Source organism: Lissotriton helveticus, chromosome 11 (genome assembly GCF_964261635.1).
Source record: "Lissotriton helveticus chromosome 11, aLisHel1.1, whole genome shotgun sequence".
Taxonomy (NCBI): Eukaryota; Metazoa; Chordata; class Amphibia; order Caudata; family Salamandridae; genus Lissotriton; species Lissotriton helveticus.
In genome coordinates, this window is record NC_136072.1 from 1,137,065,870 (window position 1) to 1,137,089,789 (window position 23,920).

General features: G+C 43.9%; 1 protein-coding gene across 1 annotated transcript in view; it reads right to left on the reverse strand.

Moving 5' to 3' along the window:
* GALNT9 (polypeptide N-acetylgalactosaminyltransferase 9) overlaps positions 1 to 23,920 on the reverse strand; it is a 796,816-nt gene that overhangs the window by 625,938 nt on the left and 146,958 nt on the right. The window contains exon 2 of the mRNA XM_078667888.1: positions 23,360 to 23,540. Within this exon, the coding sequence (XP_078524014.1) occupies positions 23,360 to 23,540 (181 nt within the window). The remainder of the gene's footprint in view (positions 1 to 23,359; positions 23,541 to 23,920) is intronic.

The following is a 23,920-nucleotide window of genomic DNA, read 5'->3' on the forward strand; positions in this document are numbered from 1 at the left end:
GCGCGCTACTAAAGTACGCGGTCATTTTTTGTTTTATTTGTGGCGCCCCCCGACAACGCTGTTGTACCACGCCCCTCTGTCAATGCTGCACGCCCAGGAAGGAATAATGTAGTGTAGTTTGACACGCCCACGCCAATGCCCAAGTGTACTTTGACACGCCCGCACCAACGTCCACAAGGGACTACTTTACCCCTAAGGTTGTTTGACCTTTGTAATGGATATGGTGGCCAGCTGTATAGCCTATGTCCATCTGCTTCATCTCCCCTTTACAATGCTGTATTGGGTGTTGTGATTGGTGCTGTACTTCTTGAGTTTACCCGCCTCAAAGGTTTCAGCTCTCTCTTTATAATAGTAGTATAGATACATAGATAATATTCGTGTAATCATGATGCATGCAGGTAAGGTATTTTTGTATTGTTGTATTAATATTGTTACCACATGTGCCCTTATATTCAAAGGACGGCTGTGATTTGCCTAATTTATTAAGTGGTTCCAGGATGCTTGTTTCCGGTCCAGGGAAGACATGGTTGGCAGTTCGGGCTGGACTGTTCCCATGAGGCACAGGGTCAGACTGATTTGCATACGGCCATGTCCGAACTGGGGTGGCAGAGTGAGCTAAGGAATGATGATGAATTAAACCCAGATCAGTTGACTGGGGGTGAGTGTTTTGATTTGCTCAAGCATTCCGTCCATCATCCCTCTTGGTATCGCTTTGTTCGCCCTGAGTTGGCAGGGTATGCCCGGACGTGGGTCCCTTGCTCACTCTACCACTGGATTCAGGCTAACCTGGCTGATAAGGATTATGAACCTGAAACCAGTCCTAGGATGCTTGTTTCCGGTCCAGGGAAGACATGGCTTGGCAGTTCGAGCTGGACTGTTCCCATGAGGCACAGGGTCAGACTGATTTGCATATGGCCATGTCTGAACCGGGTGGTGGAGTGAGCTAAAGAATGATGATGGATTAAACCCAGATCAGTTGACTGGGGGTGAGTGTTTCATTTGCTCAAGCACTCCATCCATCATCCCCTCTGGTATCAATTTATTAAGTGAGCATGGTCGGCGGCCTTAAGCTTCTGGGATAAATGTTTAACCTTCAACGTGAAAGTTTGCTTGCATGTTTTTTCTCTCCTCCGCTGCTGCAAGTTAGGCTTTGTTAGCTAGTGAAAAGGCTATTGTCCAGTGTAGTGATAACAATATACGGGACCACTTCTTTGGCAAGACAAAACATGTTTACGAGGATGGAGACGAGTTTCATGGCGGATAGGTGTTCAAGGTCGACTGGTGTTCCGAGGGAGCTGGAGCAGAGAAGAAGAGATGTCAATTGTTACTGTAGAAGATGGAAATGTACTGAAGACAAGGACATGGAGTTTCTCTGAACATTTTGCGTTAATTGATATTGTTTACTAGTTAGAGTTCAGATGATGCCTTTAGACTATTCAGAGGTACAGACCTCACTGCTATATCTCTGAGTGTGGCTTTATAGTAAACACTCTTCTTGGCTGGAATACTTGTACTGAAGTCTCCAATTTGCTGACGTCTTTCTTTGATTCATTGACTAACTAGGGTTTCCCCTTACTATAGGGTAGTGTAGGATATTTAGATTTACTTGAGTTTACTCATGATGAGGCAGGAAGATTGAAATCTACAATTCAATTTGCAAATGTTTCTTATATTCCAAATCGTTGCTATTGAATTTTTGATATGTTTCATCTTGTTAATACTGAATTTCTTTAGAAGAATCAGACTCATTTTAGTGATTTAATTTTTCTATAATATGCTTTTAAAGCTCATTGATATCAGTTTGTTTTTGAGTTTGTAATAAATCAACGTCACCTTCTTTAATATTTTATTGTATGATCAATGTGTTACACTGTTAATCAATTTTGAGATTGATGTTTAACTCCCTCTTACCGCTCAAGCTACTACAACATTTATCGACCAAAGAAGCAGATTTGTTTGAATGGCCCATGGCTCCACCAGAGACTAATGGCTTGTATGATCATATCCACAGCTTTATCAAATAAAGGCCTGAATTTACAAAAAGTTCATGCAACGCAACATAGCGCGCTGAGCAGCGTGGCATGGAAGGGAGAGTACAGAACTGCATTATATTTTAAAACAAATGGCACGGTTCTGCTCTCTCCCTGCACTCGCACACTTTGAGCTGCCTAGTGCCAATGGGGGCACCCTTGTGCCACAATGCAAGGGTACCTGTGTTATGCCCAGGAAAGTGTATATAGGAGGGTGTATCTTCCAACACACAACCTATCCTTTGAGGCCTAGTGCCAATGGGGGCACCCTTGTGCCACAATGCAAGGGTACCTGTGTTATGCCCAGGAAAGTTTATATAGGAGGGTGTATCTTCCAACACACAATCTATCCTTTGAAGATGTTTCTCTTTGTATGTGTGCATAGGGGAAATACAAAGGACAAATAAAAATATTTCTCCTTTTAAGCCAGCTTCAGGCAGGTATACAATATTGGTGCAAACCCATGTTTACAACTCTTTGTAAATATGGCTTTTCCTCAAAATCCATGGGTAAATGCAAGGGAACGCTCATGTATCTCCCATGGAACTCCTCTCTTATGCAAATTCCCTTGGATAAAAGAAGTGAAGATCCTCATCTTCCTGCACACACATGGGAGGCGAAAAAGATTATCTCCACTTTTGCAGCCGTTTTCGGCCAAAAAGCGGCGATAATTTTCTCGCAATAATAGCAAGGTCACACTACCGCGTGAATCCTTGCTTTAGCGCCCTTTCCTGTAACGCCCACCTTTGCATCTCTAATGAGATGCAAAGTGGGCGTTCCGGCTCAAAATAACTAGAGGAATGTGGCTAAGCGACATTTCTCCAATTATTAATGGGCACGCTAACAAGCAGAGCGATAAGAAAAGTAGCGCTAAACTTGGTTATCGCTACTTTCCTTACGCCTGCTTTTCCTTTGACTAAGCAATGTTAGTCAATGGAGAGTGGATTATAGGGCTGAGACCACCCAGCCCTATCAACAAGGATATCGCCCTTTTCCATGGAACATCGCTGGAAACACAAGAGACGTTCCATCGAAAACATCGCTATCTCAGGAATAATTATCGCCATTGTGTTAAGCATTGGTAACACAGCGCTAGCATGGCGATAATTATCGGAGATAGCAGGCGATAAAATTCCTCAAGCTAAGGGTGGCCAGCGATAATTATCGCTGCCGCTTGTTGATATGCCCCACGGTCCCATGACTGTAGGCACCAGATTTCTGAAGCGGTACCACGTATTTTAGTGCCGTAGAACACGGTCGCAAATTACAGCAAGTAGAAGAGGCCGCTTTTAGAGAAAATCATAAGGAAAAGAAAGAAACCAATTTTCTGAATCAACTGAAACATTGTGAAAGTGGTAAAATCCTGTGGCATTTATCGACTGCAATTCTCCCCTCTCCCCATGCATGCCAATGCTAAGGAAAGCAAACTGTGGTATAAAAAGTCTAAAGCAACAATCATAAAGAAGGCTGCATCCTCATTGGGTCACAGTTCTGTTTAATTCTCGGATACAGTCAGGGAGGTGAAAGTGGAGGGTCTTAGCCGTGAGTGGCAGCCAAACTACCCAACTAGTCAATGAGTTATAGTGATGCTCTGCTCCGATATCAGCAACCATCCCCTGCACACCTGGTTAAGAGCCACTTAGAGCACAAGAAATGAAATAAATCAGACAACACATGATTTAGTGGAAAAACAGTTTGCTACAGGTCTATTTCATAAGTGAAATATGTCAGCATGATGCGTTAACTTATGGCAATCCAAGGGCAGGCAGCGGTGAGTAGCCTAAGCTGCCCACCCAACTGATTATCCAAACAGTGCCGTTGGCCAATCCATTCGGCGCTACCATTTTTAAATCCGTGACCGTCAGTCCCGGATTCTTATTCACACTTTTTAGGGGTGGGGCAGTACAGGAAATCCCCTGGTTGCTCAGGCTTGCAACCACCCGAAGGACTAACGGGTGCTATCGCTTACAGCCATAAAAACTTGTGGAGTTTGGCATTGAGCACCCCCTACTGTGCTCCCTCAGATGGTACCCCTATGTACCAAACTGCCTCCAGATCATATATCCACCCCCCTACCATGGCAGGCTCCATAACCTCCTGCAGTTACCAGTCCTTCTAGCTGAAACAAGGGGCAGATTTACAAGCCCCTTATGGTGGCGCAAATGCAGCTCCATGCTGATGGGTATTTACAACGTGACACATCTAAGGAGATGGGTCACTTTGTAAACCCCTGTGCCACATGTGGGCCTGCCAGAACAGGGGTGGGGCGTTCCGGCGCAGGAACGCCTTTCAAAAGAGGCTGAGTGAAATCTACAAGATTTCACTCAGTCACTTTTATGGCCATGCCGCGACAAAAACCTGTGCTTGCTTGAAGCAGTCGTAAGGATTGATGCAGCAAGCTACAGATGGGGCACCCTGAGCCTTGCTGGAGCTGCGTCGTGCTTGCGATGCAACTCCAGCAATGCGCCGCATTTCCGGCAGGGATGAGACACACATCGACCCATCCGTGCGCCATGGTGTGCCGCATTGTAAATGCGGCACATCAGGGGTGGCGCACGGGTGGGCAGATGTGTCGCAATTCTTCTGGTGCATCCCTGCTGATTAGCAGAGATGCGTCAGAAGTAGTAAATCTGCCCCCAAGTCCATATCCACCTATAGCAAGTGTACCCCGTCCCTATTGGAGTACCCTGTGGTGTTTGCACTAACAAGGCCACGCCGTATTAAACCAAAGCCCCTCTCCTCAGTGAGCTTGCACATGGCTCTAGTTGACCATCTGCTGGAATGTTTGATGGCCTCCCCGGACCTGGCTTCATGCTATACCCTGCGCAGGATTAACTCACTAAACAGCATCAAGGAACCACCATATTTTGCAGTGCCCCTTGAACTGCTTGTTTCCTCCAGTGTACATTTAATTGATTTGATTAGCGCGCAGTGCCCCCAGAAAGGTGAAGTCATTGCCACCCAGGTGAATTTCTAAACTGTGGGGTGGGAGCCCTCCCCCGCTAGTTTCTGCTGCAGAACCCTCCCCCGCTAGTTTTTGCTGCAGCTTTGTGATCAAACGACACCAATGCATGTTGGAGGAACCAGCCCTGCTATAACAGTGCGATAACTTCGGGCATTTTACAATTTGGTTCATATCAACCTCTGACAGGTGGCCAACAAAGTGGCCGGCACATGAGTAGGGCCGGGTTAAATAACTGTCCCCAGGCCCCCGAAATGCATGGGACAGCGCAGGAAGGGGGTCTCCCACAGGGTTTCAAGGAGTGGAGAACGGGCGCTAGTGCCGAATGCGCCACAAAGAGGCTGACCTCTTAGGAGGGCGCTCTGCATGCGCAGCGGGAAGCCGCATTGCAGAGTCCCTAATGTGAGTAAAGAAACTTCAAACAACAAGTCCACCATTATTCTTCGTCATGGTGGTCAATTTCAACTAGGTGTCAAGCTGAAACTGAACACCAAGAGATGAACAAAGCAACTGGGCCTCTGGAGACTTGTACCTGTTAAGCATATAATCTGAAGAGTTTTGATGCCAACTGGACTTTAAAGCAAGAGGGACGGCACTGTATTTTTACATTGTGCTCATACGAGTGGATGTTGACTACATCAGCAAATGGTGGTTTCTACACTATTTATTTACTTATTTATTTATTTATTTAATGAATTTATATGGTGCAACAGCTACCCTGAGGTTTCCCTGCGCCCTGGACCTGCACTCGGTTAGAAGGGGACAAGGAGTTTATTGATTGAACAACCATGTCTTAATGCCTTTTCTGAATTTCACATAGCTCTGTTCCAGCCGTAACTGAACAGGAAACGAATTCCACAAGACAGGAGCCAGCTGCGCAAAGGAGTGGCCGCCCACCCGCACTCGTTTGAATCTAAGGACTACAAATTTAGCCTGATTCGATGAGCGAAGACGACGAGTAGGAGTGTATTTTTGAACCAGCTTGCATAAGTAGCTGGGAGCCATTCCCGTGTTGATTCTGAACATAAAGCAGAGTGCTTTAAATTTAGAGCAATTGCCAATCTTAAGCCAGTGTAGATCACGTAGGTAGTCAGAGATGTGGGTCCTTCTAGGGAGGCGATAAAGTAGTCTGGCTGCAGCATTTTGGACGACCTGCAGCCGACGAGTGACCTCTTTATTGGTTGCTAGGTATAGGATGTTCCCATAATCCAGTCTTGAGTCAATAAGGGCCTGGACTACTGTCTTTTGTGCCCCTTCATGAAGCTGCCAAAGGATTTTCCTCAGCCATTTTAAAATGGCAAAACATATAGAGGCAGTTTTCGCTACTTGTTGTCGCATAGACAATTTGTCATCAATCATGATGCCCAAATTGCGAACAGACTGCACTGGCTGAGGGGAAGGACCCATTTCAGTTGGCCAATGCAAGAGCCCATCCTTTTTCAGTACCTTTGGGTTTTCTATTTGATGCTCACCCCAGTGGGGTGAGGAAAATGAAATTTTGCCTGACCAAGATGCCCCCTACGTGTACCCTATGTTACATGTATGTGCATGTCACCCATGCATATTTCTCTTAGTGGCCTGAATCACAAGGCCTCTGCAATCACGTCCTGCATTAAGGTGCCTGTCATCAAGTTTCCCAAACGTTAAGCTAACATGAAGGCCCATGTATTTGCATTTGTACACTTTTAAATAAATATCGTAATGAACCCTTTTTGTGGTTCAGTCTGAGCCACTTTCTGAATTAGGGTTTTCATGACTCCTGACACATTGAAAGCTGCAGTTACGTATCTCTGACCTCGCATGCTTCTAGCTCAGCCGAAAGAGGCCCAGCAAGGGTTGCCCAGACAGTATATTTTGCTTAACAGTTATCTGCATGCCCGGTGAAAAAGGTAAACAGAACCCGTCTGCTGAGATAGGGCCCAGCTTTTCTGTCTCTGTTTAAATGAAATTACAGTACTTGCATCTGTAGAAAGCTCACAGCCCCCATGTAATGAACGAAGAAATATATGCCCTTTTCTGTCTTTTAGTGATGAGCAACCTTTGCTTCAGATAATACATCCCCTGACTTAAGATATCAGTTAGTACCAGACGTGCTGGTCGCCCTGACATTGAAGGTTTCTCTACTAGACTTAAAGTCAGCTCCTCCCAGTTACACGTCAATTGCACGTCATGATCACATTGCGTGCACAAGTAGGGCAAAGTTCCAGCCTGCCATGTAACTCCTCCTCTATGTAGCCACCCACCTACCACCCACCTATCACCCACCTGTGACTCATCAAGTGTACACCCTCATGCACGCCCACATGCTCTTATCTCTTTCTTTCTTGCACAGCCTGGAGCGCTCCTCCCTATGTACAAGGAAAAATGTATATATGTGTTGTTCTTTGTAAATAATGTTAGAAGACCCTTCCTGAACCTCAGTGGTGATGGAACAGATTCTCCCTTAACTCGAGTTACTGGAATAAAGCCCTTTTAACTTGGATACCACGGACTCTGCCTCTCATTTACTGCATGATGCATTGTTTATGCCTAGAAATTATGACAGGGTAATATTTTATTTACCACATTAATCTGGCGCCCAAATAGGGACATGATCCCTTTCCCCACACGCCGGAGACGTAGGTCCAGCCTTTGCCCCCTTCTACAGCCGTGACGGACTCCGAAGTGCACGCAGCGGGACTTCCTGCTTACTCCCTCAGGCCCACGGAGGAGACGGACTGCGACCAGGCGTCCACACGAGGCGGTGAGGATCGCGGATCATCCCAACCAGAGCCCAACCCGTGAGAGAGCAAGGTCCGAGGTTCCGAAGGTCCACCTGTCCCAAGGCGCATGCGCAGAAGTAGAAGCGTAGTATCAAGTTTCCGAGGCCTTCAAGTTCTGTTTCCCGGTGAGTACCACTATGGGGAATGCATAAAGTTCAAGACGGGTTCATTTTATATGAACACCGTAAAGACGGGTTCACGTTATACGTGAGCACGGTAAAGACGTGTCTCATTTCTATGGGCACGGTAAAGACAGGTCCACGGTAAAACGTGGGCACGGTAAAGACGGGTCCACTGTAAAACGTGGGCACGGTAAAGACGGGTCCACGGTAAAACGTGGGCACGGTAAAGACGGGTCCACGGTAAACGTGGGCACGGTAAAGACGTGTCTCATTTTTGGGACCGGTATGGGACTGTATTCCAGTGCATAAAGTTAACTATTTTCTAGTATGTGTTTTATTCCATGTATCAGGTTAGACTGTATCTGTTTTAGTGTTTTAATGTTGTAGTGTGAATGATTGTTGATTGTTTCAGTCTATTCTATGTGTATTGTATTTCCATTGTGTTGGTTTCAACATGCCGCTGTTTTCGAAATTGCGTCAGATAGGGTCCAGGAAAGGTATACTAGAAGAGTCAGTCAACATCCCGCCCAGAGACACACCTGGTCATTTTATGTATAATAAGCACGGGCTAGACGCCATTTTGTTTTTAGATTTATGGGTAGATTACACAAAGGACTTAGAGGAGAAATATAGATGGCCTGTCTCGGGAACATGGGATTCTGAATGCATTATGAGAGTAGAGGAAGCGCTATGGAAAAAGAAATCAAGACCCTCTCAGAAAGATGCCATTGAGTTATGGCGCAAAGAGTCACAAAGGAGAACAGAGAAAGAATTGAACAAAGCAGAGAGAACTAAACAAGCAGGGGAAAAAGCGAAAGAAAAGGAACTACGGGAGGAGGGGGAACGGGTCAAAAGTAGAACAGGTTGATAGAGAAAGAAATGCCGTCGTATTTACCCCGTCCTCTCAGAAGAACTAGCTAGAGTGCCAACCTCAGAAACACCCAGTAGGTCGCGAAAGCCACCACCTGTACCATATAGAGTATGTAGAAAGAAGCCGACAGCATCAGAGGCTGTGGAGTTCCTTGTAAATAGCTCCTTGTAAATATGGTTTATGAAGAGCATGTCATTATTATAACTTGTTGAGTTTCTTGTGAATATGGCTTGTGAATAGCGCCATGTAGTTATGGTTTGTGCAGAGCAAAATCATTACGTTAGGCAGGAGAGAGCTGGATCTCTTTCAAGTGCTTGGAGGAAGCGTTTTGAAGATGTGCGTACGTGTTCTGTGATAACATGGAGAGATGGGTTCATGACTTTCCCTTGTACTGCAGTCATTGGGGAAAGATTGTGCTTCAGCTGCCAAAGGGTTAATATCTTGTATTGAGAAGGCAGTATTTGTTTTAACATGCTGTTTTACATGCATGGTTATGTGAGCTGACACTAAAAGTCAGTGAGTAATTAGTTGATTGATGGTTTGATTTAACTTTTTCATTGGTTGCTGGGTCTGCCTATGTGCTTTGTCAGTTTGCTGACTGAATGGTAACGTCTTGCATGGAGAGTAAAGAAGTGTTCATTTAACATTCTATTTCAAATGCGTCCGTGTATTTGTATGGGTTTGCCTTGGAACACTTGATTTAATGTGTTTGACTCAGAGGTCGGTAAGTTGTAAATAAACCAGTCGGATTGAGATAAGGGTTTGCACGGAGGGTGCTTTAATGTTTTCACGGTTGAGAAGAAAATATAAATCAGACCCATCATAGAATGTGCTTTTGATTAGTGTAATACAACCGTGTGTTTTTTTTTAAATAGAAATGTGTTCTACAAAATATACATTATTATTTTACCCAATGCAAGCTGCCCTTTAGAATAGCGTGTGACAGTTAATCCACTCAATTAGAAAACATGGCTTTTTGAAAAATGATGAATCTAGCCCTTTTAATAGGTAGAATAGAAGAGCTTGCACACTTAATTATGAACATCTTGGTTCTGCAATGCAAAATGATGGTGTTTCACATGTTATTTTCAAAAAGTAAAACGTGATGTGTTTCCATGTCATGTTGTTCTGTTTCTTTTTTTCCTTTGCAGCTAGTAACAATGTTTCTGATATAAGTATGTTAAGATGCTAGCATGTGTCTAGGTTAAAAATAAAAAATATGTCCTTATTAATTACTGATTTTAGGATGCTTTTTATCACGTTTTGAATTTGCTTCAGTTAAGTTAGAGAATGTTGGTTAGCTCTCTGGCCTGGGTACAGATGTGTTTTGAATTACAGAGAATGTGTTTTTCGGCCTTGAAGTGGCCTGTCTACCAGGGAAAGATATTTTGTAAAGGGAGGGCTTTTCCCTCTTGGAGCTCCGAGCAGTGCCTGTCTTGTTATTATTGGCCATACTCCAATTCTTTTCCGCGGACAAGTTGTTGGCAGTCCTCCAACTGACTCAGGCTTCCTTCGCATGCAGATAAAGAATGCTTGCAAATTGACCAAGCTCTCTCTTCAGTAACTTGGCAGCTGTTCTTAGCTCTCAGAGTTTTGGAAAGAGTGGGGGAACAGCCCTGTGGGTGACATCACGATGAAGGGGAAGGCAGTGTAGAAAAAAAAAACTTGATGAGCCGCAGAGAAATCGTTTATATAAGGTGGGGGTCAAGTTGCTCTTCCTTACAGCCAGCACTGAAAGCTTCATTGGCTTCAGATAAGGCATGCTTGCAAATGACTAGTTTTCCCCTCGTAGTGTAAACAGAATAATTGGCAGGAGTTTCGCTCTTGCCATGAGTCCTAGCATTTACGGTCAGGCATTAAAAAGACAGCTGGACAGTATTTACATGCCTCCCAACACTGCTCTACTCCAGACGACATCCTGATTACAGCATGATCAGAACCAGACTGCGAAAATGCATCACTGACAGTTTTACATTTTCTGGCTGACAAGGGGCACAAGGTGTCCCCTTCAAAGTTGCAATTCTGTGAAAAGCAAGTGGTGTATCTTGGACACTTGCTTTGCAAGGAGGGTAGACAGTTAACACGAGAACGTATACAGATCATTACTAACCTTTCACAGCCCAAGACACAGAAGGAGGTACGTGCTTTTATTGGCCTCACTTCATACTGTAGGCAATGGATTCCCCAGTATGAATATCTAGCCAAACCACTCATACAGTTAACTACAGAGGAGGCAGCCACTCCGACTGTCCTCCCTTGGACACAAAAACATACCTTGGCATTTGAGGAATTGAAAAGAGCATTATGTCAAGAGCCAGTTTTAGCGACTCCAAGTTACAGTAAACCTTTTATGCTTTTCGTAACTGAACGAGATGGAACAGCGTTATCTGTCCTCACACAAGATCAAGCAGGAAAACACAAGCCTTGCGCTTATTTTTCTAGTACACTAGACCCAGTGGCCCAGGCTCTGCCTGCGTGCCTGACATCAGTTGCAGCAACAGCCCTAGCCATAAGACAAAGTGACTCGATAGTGTTGGGTCACCCTCTGACAGTACAGGTTCCACATGCAGTGGAGGTTCTCTTAAACAGGATACAGACACAACATTTGACTGTAGCAAGACTGACAGGATATGAACTGACATTATTTCAACCACACATAGAGATCAGACGTTGTAATATTCTGAATCCTGCAACACTCTTGCCCTCAAGTACAGTAAATGCACCGCCACACGACTGTGTGGAAGTAATGAATGTAGTGACGAAACTAAGACAAGACCTGACAGATATTGCACTTCCAGACCCAGACTTAACGCTCTATGTAGATGGATCATGCATGAGAACGAGTGCAGGAGAATTAGTAGCAGCATATGCTGTGACCACTGCTACTATAGTCATAGAGACGCAGAAAATAGACACACTATCAGCACAAGCAGCAGAGCTCATCGCTCTGACACAAGCCTGACACAATCCTGCATAAGAGCTAAGCACTTGAAAGTAAACATTTATACTGACTCACAATATGCTTTTGGCGTTGTTCATGATTTCGGGGTCTTATGAAGGGAGAGAGGTTTCTTGACCTCCCATGGGACCAAGATCCAGCACGGCCAGCTCATTCAAGCCCTGTTGGAAGCAATACATTTACCTACAGCCATTTCTATCCTGAAGTGCAAAGCTCACACCAAAGTTACAGACACCATTTCTCAGGGTAATGACCTGGCAGACCGAACAGCTAAACTTACAGCCCAGACAGCCCAGACACCAACAGACACGACAAGGACAGAGGTACCATTACTGATAACATGTATGACAGTCAGGGATCCCACTCAAGATGTACTCGACATACAGACACATGCCACTACAGATGAGATAAAGAAATGGACTGAACAAGGAGGGGTCCAGACTGACCAAGGTTGGATGACTAAGGGAAAAGGCTCATGGTTTCTTCCAGATTCTATGGTACAAGTAATTATAAACACAGCACATAGTCCAGCACACTTGGGAGAAAAGGCAATGATAGACAGCTTGCAGAATATCTGGTTTAACAAGCACATGCGTGCAGCAGCGAAACAGAAAGTACGAACATGTATGATCTGTTGCCAGTTCAATCCAGGTAAAGGCATTCCGGTGGAACAATGCGGATTTCATCCTCCTGACCACCCTTTTGAGGTCCTCCAGATGGATTATATCCAAATGAACAGATGTAGAGGTTACAAGTATGTCTTGGTAGTTGTGTGTGCACTATCTAGATGGACAGAAGCATATCCAGTTCCAGATTATACTGCTGTGACTACAGCCAGGCAATCAGTGCGCGAGTACTTCCCCAGGTGTGGATTGCCTCGGGTCGTATATTCCGATATCGGTCAGCCATTCTCCTCTGAATTAATGAAACAAGTGTCTCTTCTCTTAGGATATACTTGGAAATTCCATTGTGTAAGACACCCTGAAGCAGCAGGCCTTGTAGAAAGACATAATCAGACAATCAAAACAAAACTTGCTAAGATATGTGCAGAAAAAGGCGTGGATTGGATGGTAGCCTTACCGGTTGCCCTCTTTTACATGCGTATGGTAGCTCATTCCAGAACAGGCCTATCCCCGTATGAAGTAGTCTTCGGTAGACCGCCAAATATGTGGGGTACACCTATGCCTAAAAGAATAACTGATGTTGACAGTAACATGCTGACAGATTACCTGACTTCCTTGATGTCTGCACTACTTTCTTGTCGTTCACAGGTTGCTGCCGCCTTCCCTGACAACACCCAGGTCAAGGAGCATGCCATATCACCAGGCGATTTTGTATGTGTCCGGAATTTTGATCGTTCAAGCCCCCTCGAGCCTCGCTGGAAGACCCCGAAATTAGTGCTTCTTACAACAAGGACCGCGCTGAAGGTGGAGGGACGCAAAGGATGGATCCACGCTCAGCACTGTAAAAAATACTTTGGACAATCTGGTACTTTAGTAAAAGATACAGACACTAAAGACATTAAAAACAATACAGACTTTGCGCCGTTTGGCCCGCCTGCGCCGCCTTTACTAGAAAAGACTCCACAGCAGGAGTATAGGTCTAAGTTAAGATCTAGTAAGTCAGACGTAGTTTAATTGTTTAAGTCCACTCGGTGGTGAATCGGTTAGACTAGATTTCTGACATGTATAAGATCACAGACGAGAATAGTAAGAAAAACAAGATGAAAGCAAAATACTGCAAGTTATTACACAGTAGATGTATAGTTACTTTGATCATTCTTTTTATTCTGTGCATTGTTATAATCTGTGTCAGTTTATTACTACATGTTTTCTTTCCTATTTCCTCACATATACACTCTTCCAGTAACAGCACCATAGAGCATACATTTAGTGAACTGCCACCTCATGAATTGTCATATCGACTTGCATTGCGTAACAATACTTTTATTCGAATGTTACACCATTCTCACCAGACCAGCAATGCGACTGATTGCTGGGTATGTGGCCAACTGCCTCCTTATCAAAAGACGAAGGGAGTTCTGCCCTTCTATCCTCTACCGTTCTCACACAATGGTTCATGTGGAGCATGGTTTGCCTTAATGACCTCAATAGATAGAAAGTACATAGCTTATCCAGGTGGCTGGATATATGGAAACCTGAATAAAGTAATGAATGAAGCATGTTTTCCAGACAAAGATGGATTTCCCCAAAGGAAGGGAACCGATCTAGAGAATGAAGAGTACGAGCAGGGAAATGCATCCGTTAATTTTATAATGTTAAACGTACAGCCCAAGCAAAATACAGGTCCACCGTTTATTTCAGTTCTACCAGCAAAAGGTGATTTATGTGTTAATAAGAAAGGCTCAGTACATATGGGACACAGCGAGTGTAAAGTTGTAGTAGAGTTTAATGATAAACGACTTTCTTCTTTCAAAACATCACGCCATACCTATTTCATTTGCGGTCAGACAGCCTATGTACATCTGCCCTTAGACTGGGGTGGGACTTGTTATATAGTATTCTTATTGCCACCTGTATTCTTGGCCCCATCCCATTATCATAGAGATTCACGACTAGAACATGTTAGAGTAAGGAGAGAGACAGATGCCTCAGGGATTGATCAGACTGAAACAGCTTGGGAGCAATATACAGATTTCAACAAAGGATTCTTTTTCTTCATAGGTCCCGTCCAAAACAGTAAACTGATACGCAAGTTAACAAGGACTCTTGAGGCAGTAGTAAATGTGACTGCATCTGCCCTGGCGAACTTGACCCAGGAACAGTCTGCTATGAGACTTGTTGTTCTTCAAAATTGCCTCGTTCTAGACGTCATCTTGGCGGATAGGGGCGGAGCTTGTAGCGTGATCCGATCTAGTTGTTGCATTTTCATCCCAAATAACGCGCCATCTGTGTATGCAGCGATAACAAGGCTCCACAAGATTGCTCATAGCATACATCAAGACCCAGGCACATGGACTTGGTCCAGTTGGCTCTGGGGTGTGATATCTGCTTGGGGATGGAAAGTGTTGTCCTTCCTAGGAATGATCCTACTTATGATATTTGGTTGCTGTCTCTGTCTGCAGTGTGGCCCGGCCATTTGCGGCCTGTGTGCAACTGCATGTGTTCCACATCCAAGTATACAAAGGGTTAAGGACGAACAAATGATGCTGTATGATCAACTATACGGTCTCATGAATATAGATGTATCCTGAAGGGTTAAGTAGGGGACAAGGAGGGAATGAGGAAAATGAAATTTTGCCTGACCAAGATGCCCCCTACGTGTACCCTATGTTACATGTATGTGCATGTCACCCATGCATATTTCTCTTAGTGGCCTGAATCACAAGGCCTCTGCAATCACGTCCTGCATTAAGGTGCCTGTCATCAAGTTTCCCAAACGTTAAGCTAACATGAAGGCCCATGTATTTGCATTTGTGCACTTTTAAATAAATATCGTAATGAACCCTTTTTGTGGTTCAGTCTGAGCCACTTTCTGAATTAGGGTTTTCATGACTCCTGACACATTGAAAGCTGCAGTTACGTATCTCTGACCTCGCATACTTCTAGCTCAGCCGAAAGAGGCCCAGCAAGGGTTGCCCAGACAGTATATTTTGCTTAACAGTTATCTGCATGCCCGGTGAAAAAGGTAAACAGAACCCGTCTGCTGAGATAGGGCCCAGCTTTTCTGTCTCTGTTTAAATGAAATTACAGTACTTGCATCTGTAGAAAGCTCACAGCCCCCATGTAATGAACGAAGAAATATATGCCCTTTTCTGTCTTTTAGTGATGAGCAACCTTTGCTTCAGATAATACATCCCCTGACTTAAGATATCAGTTAGTACCAGACGTGCTGGTCGCCCTGACATTGAAGGTTTCTCTACTAGACTTAAAGTCAGCTCCTCCCAGTTACACGTCAATTGCACGTCATGATCACATTGCGTGCACAAGTAGGGCAAAGTTCCAGCCTGCCATGTAACTCCTCCTCTATGTAGCCACCCACCTACCACCCACCTATCACCCACCTGTGACTCATCAAGTGTACACCCTCATGCACGCCCACATGCTCTTATCTCTTTCTTTCTTGCACAGCCTGGAGCGCTCCTCCCTATGTACAAGGAAAAATGTATATATGTGTTGTTCTTTGTAAATAATGTTAGAAGACCCTTACTGAACCTCAGTGGTGATGGAACAGATTCTCCCTTAACTCGAGTTACTGGAATAAAGCCCTTTTAACTTGGATACCACGGACTCTGCCTCTCATTTACTGCATGATGCATTGTTTATGCCTAGAAATTATGACAGGGTAATATTTTATTTACCACAGGGGGGCGCTGCTTTGATTAGACAGAGTTATTGCTCTAAACACATTCCCATCAATGAGGGCACAAGAACCAAATTGCAGTGATAGCAAGTCAATGTAATGGTCAGGTCGATGTAATGGTCAGGTCGATGTAATAGTCAGGTCGATGTAATGGTCAGGTCGATGTAATGTTCTGGTCAATGTAACGGTCAGAACGATGTAACGGTCAGGTTGATGTAATGGTCTGGTCAATGTAACGGTCAGGTCAATGTAATGGTCAGGTCGATGTAATGGTGAGGTCAATGTAATGGTCAGGTTGATGTAACGGTCAGCTCAATGTAACGGTCAGGTCGATGTAATGGTCTGGTCAATGTAACGGTCAGGTCGATGTAGTGGTCAGGTCAATGTAATGGTTAGGTCGATGTAATAGTCAGGTTGATGTAATGGTCAGGTGTCGATGTAACGGTCAGGTCGATGTAATGGTCAGGTCAATGTAACAGTCAGGTCGATGCTTAATGGTCAGGTCAATGTAATGATAAGGTCGATGTGAAGGTCAGGTCATTGTAAAGGTCAAGGTCAATATATTGGTCAGGTCTGTGCAATGGTTAATGTTGATATAATGGCAAAGTCAATGTAATGGTCAGGTGGATATAGTAGTCAATTCGATGTAATGGTCAGGTGGATGTAATGGTCAAGTCAATGTAATATTCAGGTTGATGTGATGATGTAATGGTCAGGTAAATGTAATGGTCAAGCCAAAGTAATGGGCAGGTGGATGAAATGGACAAGTTTAAATAAGCGTCAGGTAGATGTAATGGTCAAGTCGATGTAATGGTCAGATCGACGTAATTGTCAAGTTGATGTAATGGTCAAATCTATGTACGGTCAGGAGGATGTAATGATGCAATGGTCTGGTCGATGCAGAGGTCACTTAGTGTAATAGTGCAGAGATATGGGGGTGCACTGTTCTGAAAAGCCTTTCTCAAGATTAGTCCAAATCTTGGACCAAGGTCTGACCTGAGAGAGCCCGACGAGGCTTCTGACTCGCACAAACACTTTGACAGCTCCTTAATGCTGGCCCCGGGAGCTGCACATATGAACAGCACTGTATGCTTTCAGCAGTTCATTAAAAAGCACTTACTGGTGAGCTGCAGTGAAGCGTGCACCATTAATTATTCCTCAAAGCCCCCGAGATGCATTTCTTTTGTTTCTCCGGAGCATTTGAAGGAAAAACAAATGGCTTTCGGCAAAGCGGCAGACTGGCGCAAAGGCTTTCGGGAGCCTGGCCAAGTGTCGACTGTACGCTGCAGGAATGCACTTCCCATTCAGAGCTGAGGTCACATGGCAAACCTGGATGGGTGGTTACAACACAAGTCTCTACACTTGACCAGGGATACTCCTAATGGTCTTTAGCGTCATAGAGGTGATGTAATTTATTATTTATTTATTTATCTCACTTGCAAAGCGCTCTATCACCTAACAGGCATCCTGGCGTTGACATTAAGGGTGCACAATTTGGAGTAGGGCACACCCGGGGGCTGACATTAAATTTAAACTTTAGGGAACAGTCACGTTTTTAATCTCTTCCTAAAGGGGAGAAGGTCCCTAACTTGTCTCAGTAATGAATTCTACAGTGTCCTTGCCATGGAGACGTTTGCAAGCTGCCAAGCACCCTTTAAACTTTGTGTACTCTCCACACCTTAGATAATTTTTGTGGGACATCCAAGTGCTTGCAGGAACAACAAACAGTTCTAGGGAAGTCTCCTTGATGCAGGCATGAATTTGTTGATTTCAAGTTATTTCACCCTGATTGGGGAATAATAACCAGAGCTGGATTTGGTTTCCATTCCGGGAAGCTTATGGTCCCAGATCCACAACCATTGACCGCCATCTTGAAGCAGGGCAGGCAAGGGCTGTGCACAGCAGTTGCCCACTGCCCATGCATCACAGAGTCGGACTTTGCTGACCCACTGGCCACGCCCAAGACACTTGGCATTTTGGAATGGCCTGGAACAGTATCCCACTCATGAATAGTGCTGCGGTAGACTAGACTCGTAATGAGGTCCTTGATGGGGTGAACAGTGCTTAATTTGAGACGGTGGTTACTGGTGCTCAACACCGGAACTTAATCATCAACACCAGCGCTTTTCATAAGCACCATTTAAGAACACATTCAATTGCAGAGAGATTAAGTGATTTGCACAGAATGACAGGATGTTGAGCCAAAGCCGAAACTCCAACCTGGTTTACCAGTGCCGAAGTCAGCAGGTCTGACCATTACACCACATCCTCTCCCCACTTTCATGGTTAGTGATTGGTTCTGTTTTAGGCGGCGCTAACAGGAGAAATAGGTTTCTGCAAGATGCCTCCTGACAAGAGCCCCAGCACTTTTTTCTTTTTACAAATTAACCACGGTGGGTGATCAAGGATTAGATGCAAAGGTGACCTGAAAATAATGCTGTTTCCTCCTACAGACAGACATTTCAACTGATGACTAGCAGCAACCCTCATACAGCAGGGCTACAACTATCGACAAGCTCTCGTTGCTCTCCAGCTGTTATTGCATGTCACCCGCTGCTGTAAATCAGCCAATGGGGTGATTCCATCCAAGCACTCTCTTCCCCAAACCCTATTCGATATTGCTGCCCTGCCTAGGTATTGTGTTTCCACACCTGGTAACATCAGATCTGTGGGCTTGGGGGGGGTTGCTCTGCAAGCTAAGTACACCCTTACCTTACCTACAACCCTATAACCTATCCCTCCAGCCAGATCACAGTATCTCCTCGCCCTGTATGACATCCCTGCCCTCTGCCTGCACCCCTAGACCCACACTGGCCCCCGCTGTCATTTGCCACCTTCTTAAAGCAGGTAGTAATTGTCTGTGGACATTCCCCTGGAATCAGGGGAAAAGGAATGGGGTGGGGTGGGAGGGAGGTGTTGGAAGAACCCAGTAATTCTGAGTCTGTGTTGTTATTCCCCATTCTTTTGACAACAACGTCATATTGGCTTGATCTCAGCTCATATATCTGCCATCTTGTAATGAGGGCCATGGTATCAGTTAACTTAGTTTGGTGAATGTAGCCACCAGCACCTGTAGGGTGAGCAGACTGAAATAATGTTAACAAGGAGACCTGTGTGATGCCAAATGATTTTGTAACCAGAGAATTGTGACATCAGAATAGAATACATATGATATCATTCTCTTGTGACATCACAAGAAGTATTATCTTCCTTTCACTCTGATTTCAGAACTCTCTTGAAGACAGATTGTATCAGCTGTAAAGACATCAAACAATGCCATCCTCTCTTGCCCGGTGTACAACCACACATTTTAATCATGATACTGTGTCTAAGCAGCACGTGACTCCTGTTAACCGAGTGATGAGGAGCATGAACAAGTCTTGCCCCTTCCTGGTACCTGCCTCTGACAGGAGCATCAAGGAATGAAAAGGCTGCCGCCTGGCTGCTCTTTCACGACACTACTTCTCTAGAGGCATCAGAGCACTTTCATACCTGTGATGACCTGCCTGCTTCCTGGTTGAACTCATTACTAAACCAGCAGGGGTGTTCCAAACCTCTGCCACGGCTCAGCAGTTCTGGAGCTTTTTAGAGTCCAAATCTGTCGGGACAGTGCCATGCTGGGGGATAAGTTCAGCTGAAGGTCACATTTGGAAAATCCAGCTTCACGCGGTACCCACGGCTGCCAGCCTCCCATAGTTATGGAGGACACCTTTAATCTGTCCTGGTTTTTAGTCCAACATCGCTCTGCATGAGGGAATTGTAAGCTTTTATTGGGAAAATGGAAACTACACGTCCCACAATGCAAAGTGTTGTTGGTTAAAACCCTTGTGTCAACAGGCCTACTGTAGACTCTATTGGTCAATCGTTTTCTATTTTGTTAAAAGTATGATACACAAGTCAAATGCTAGATCAATGAATTGGGTCTAATGTATTTGCCTGTCAGCTTACAGAAATGATTGTTCTTGCTGGTTCTCCCATTTTTGGTTTTTAATTTATTGTGTATTGTTTTTAAATGTGCATGTACATATAATTGCTGAATCATGTATTTTTTATCCTTTTATTATTCTAGAAATAATAAATTGAAAAGATATATATTTTTATCAACAGAGGGCCTTTGATGATGTTTGTGTTATATTCTGGTGGTATGATCTGAGTGGGTGTGGAAGCGCAAACGTTTCAGTAGTACTTGGTTTTCCAAAGGGGATTTCTTTATGACTGAAGTCTACTTGGGGCCCTCCTCCTTTGGCTGTTGAAGGGGTCCCTCTCGATTTGTTTTGAGATAAAAACAGAACAAGAGGAGACGTTTTAAACATTGCTCCAGTTTTGTTTCAAAAAGGGAATTTTTAAATATAATGTTAATGTTCTGATTTCATTAAGGAACTTCCGACCATAATGTCTTTGGTTGATCTGGGACCCCTGAACCCCCTTTCCTTTACTAACCTTCGTCTTTCTATTTTTTTAACATGCTGAGGGAGCATGATTTTCAAACACATCAGAAAAAAATGCAGAAATCCATAAGGCATATCTATCCTAATGTGATTTTAGTAAAAGTCTGACTTTTAGAAGATTAGAAGTAAACATAGAAATCTATGCTAATTACTCATCAGTGTTGGATTGAGACAGAAAATAGGCAAGGGCGCCAAAATAAAAGTGTCCCCATTAATGAATTTTATAGCTAAAAAGTGGGCCATGTTTGCAAATTTCGGCAGTTCTGAACTTGCAAAGACAAGTTGTATAAGTGTTTTGCGAGGTATGGGAGACTCCATGGATTTAAGCTTGCTGCAGGCAATGTTTGTTTTAATATCAGGGAAATTAACAGAATGAACAGCTCGGCAGGTGATAAAACTGGCCAGCAAACAGCCCTAAAAACGACCCACCGATGTACCAGTCAGACCAGTCCTTCTGGCACTGCCTGGTTTCACTACTGGCCAGTCAGACCCTGTTACTCCTACTTCCACACACGAACACCTCATGGTTGTCATTAACCCCTTCCATGCTGCCGTCGGCCGTTGGACGTCGCAAGCGCTACCTCGCTGGTGCTGCGCACGTCCAACGGCCAACACAGCCCCGTCCGCTCTTTAGAACGCCCGCACCGCGGCAGAAAAACCGCCGCGGTTAAGGCGTTAAGGAAAATCCGCCACAGTAAGTGTTGGGGAAACATGTCTCTACAAATTTAATTTTATTTCCTAATTTTCTCTGCCAGGAAGATATTTTTCCATGTGGATGAAAGGATTCCCCTAAACCACTGAAAAGATGTGTTCTTCCAGGACTGCTGAACATGTCTAGTACTCTTGCATCTGATTGGTGGTAATACCCTATTCCGTGGCCTCCCAGACTCCACACTGGCACCACTTAGGGGCCTATTAAATGCCACAGTATGTCTCATCCAGGGCCCGAAAAATTATGATGACATCACCCCCATCCTGAAGGACCTTCTGCCTATTCTTACTGGCCCGCACCATCTTCAAAACCAGCGGTATCATTTACAAGACCAGCACCCCAGCTTATCTTTCAGACAAGCTCACCATCTCTGATGGTTCTCGGCACACACACAACCAGGACACTTTGAGACTGAAAACTAAGAAGTGTGAAAAAGACAAATACAAGACTTCAGGTCTTTTCCATCCATGAACCCAGGATCTGGAACAACACCCCGGTATCAATCAATGCTGCTCCAATTTAGGAAAGAGTTGAAGACTCTAATCTTTAGAGTTCACTACATCACGATGCATTAACCATCCGCAACCCTGCTTCCTCTCTTATTGTTTGCTGACTTTATGCCTCTCTTGGCTAGGTTTGCGCTATAAAATTACCATATTCATTAAAAAATACATAAATTGTTTACAATCAATTTAGTCCAGCATTGATTTTTGCAGCAGTTACCTGCTCAAATTTGTGAATGGTAAAGAATTCCCAAATAGCTTTGTTTTTGTGCATGTCCAGTACATTCCCAATGCCTCTCCAGTCTCACCCCTGGATACACGCATGGCCCATCCAAAACCTTCATCATGCCCGAGCAGAAGGTCTGCCGCACTGTTGGATTTTTCATAACGAAGGGTGGAATTTTGGGTTGGGAATGCCAGAAATGGTGATTCTGTGAATAAGGATATGGGAACAGCAACCCTAAAGACAACAGTTTGTGGTTGTACATGTAATTTATAACTACAATTAGCTTTGGGAATGAAGCCCAAGGTAGCTTTTCTGTTACTCCACCCAGGTAGGGCTTCCTGTACGAAATAGCAGAGTCTAAATCTTCTAAAAGAGGAATGATCAGCCTATGTTAATACTACATAATCATATAAAAGATGTTGTTTTCTTTAACATATTGTACTTCTGTTTGAAATAAAGTTATTTCACAATCATGAAATACCTCAAACGAGTACATGAATGAAATCAGCTTTATTTGCCCATGGTGTGTCAATTACCTAAAATATTGCCAAGGAGCCATAATTTTTTGGTAAAGACCACACTATGAAGTTGCAATGAGTGGCTGATGCCAATATGCCAGAAACGTGAGAGCACTGTTAACATTGGTCTAAGACAGACAATAATGTCATCCATATTTTAATAGTATCAACAATATAAAATTAATATCATTTAGAGTAGGAGTATATCAGAATATTATGCCCAAAAATATTGTCTGACACAAATGTCATGTCATGTCCCAAATAATGTTTACAAAAATATATTTGAACTGAGCGTAAATGTTCTATTATTTACTCCAAAATGTTTAGGACATGGTATTTCTATTAGCAATTAGTTTAGTTGCAATATTCTGGTAACAAACTTTAACAGTAAGGGTGTATGACATTATAAATTACCCAGAAAACTATTTTAAAGTTGACACATTTTGCTAACGGGTGAAATTTCCAGCACAGAAAGGTTGATATGACAAATATATGTTTTCCTGCACATTTTTTAACTGCAAGTAGATAGTGCAAGTCTTTTCCTCTGCAAAGCCTGCAGTTTTTGGTTATTTTTCACCCACTATAGTTTTTAAAGCTTGACCAACATGGTAAAGTTGTTGAAGTTGAATGTTGCTTTATTTTTTTTTAAAGTTGCCAAAGCCCAAATTTAAAAATACCTAATTAAAAGTACAGTAAAGTAAAGAAAATATGGATATGCCAATTTTTAAACAGAATATAAGCCTAGATTGTCTCATTTTTTTGAAGAAACTTGAAACAGAAGTGTGACTGGATGGAAATGTATGGTGTCTTGGTACAGCAGAGAAATTCCATATTTACCCGTCATTGTTATGTCAGCCAGTCCCCCTTCCAACACAACCTCGGGCGCAAACAGTTGCACAAAAGTTAGTAATGAGTGCGCTTACTTTTTGGGTCGGTAGTCAGGAATTGATCGGTCCAGGGATATCCGATCACTGAGCTGGGCATTATAGCCGTACTCCTCAAACTTTGCTTCCGATTCATGGCTGTCTTCTCTTAACGTGGCAGCCATCCCACCCTGGCCCAGACCTCCAGGTCCTTCCACCAGGCCCATAGGTTTGGCCAACCCTGGGGACACAAAAAACAGAGAGAGCAAAAGATCAGTGATGTTTATGGAAAATTAGAATGTTGAGTGCTGCATTGAAGATAATAAAGTGGATGTATCTTGGAACCATGCAGGCACTTCCCACACCTGCCTGTACAATGCGGTCAGAACCATGAATGCGTATTTACTACGCATTCCTTTACCATGTAAGTTGTTGGAAAAACTTGCCTTAAGGAAAGTGCTGGACTTTGGAATAGTCTAATTTACTATTCCAACTCCAGTCTGCGCAACAGTAGGATAAGTGATGGACTTAAAGTTCAGCATCAATCTAACAACGCTTTCTTTAAGGCAAGACGTTCTAATGACTTGCTTGGTAAAGGAATGTGTTGTAAAGACATCATTT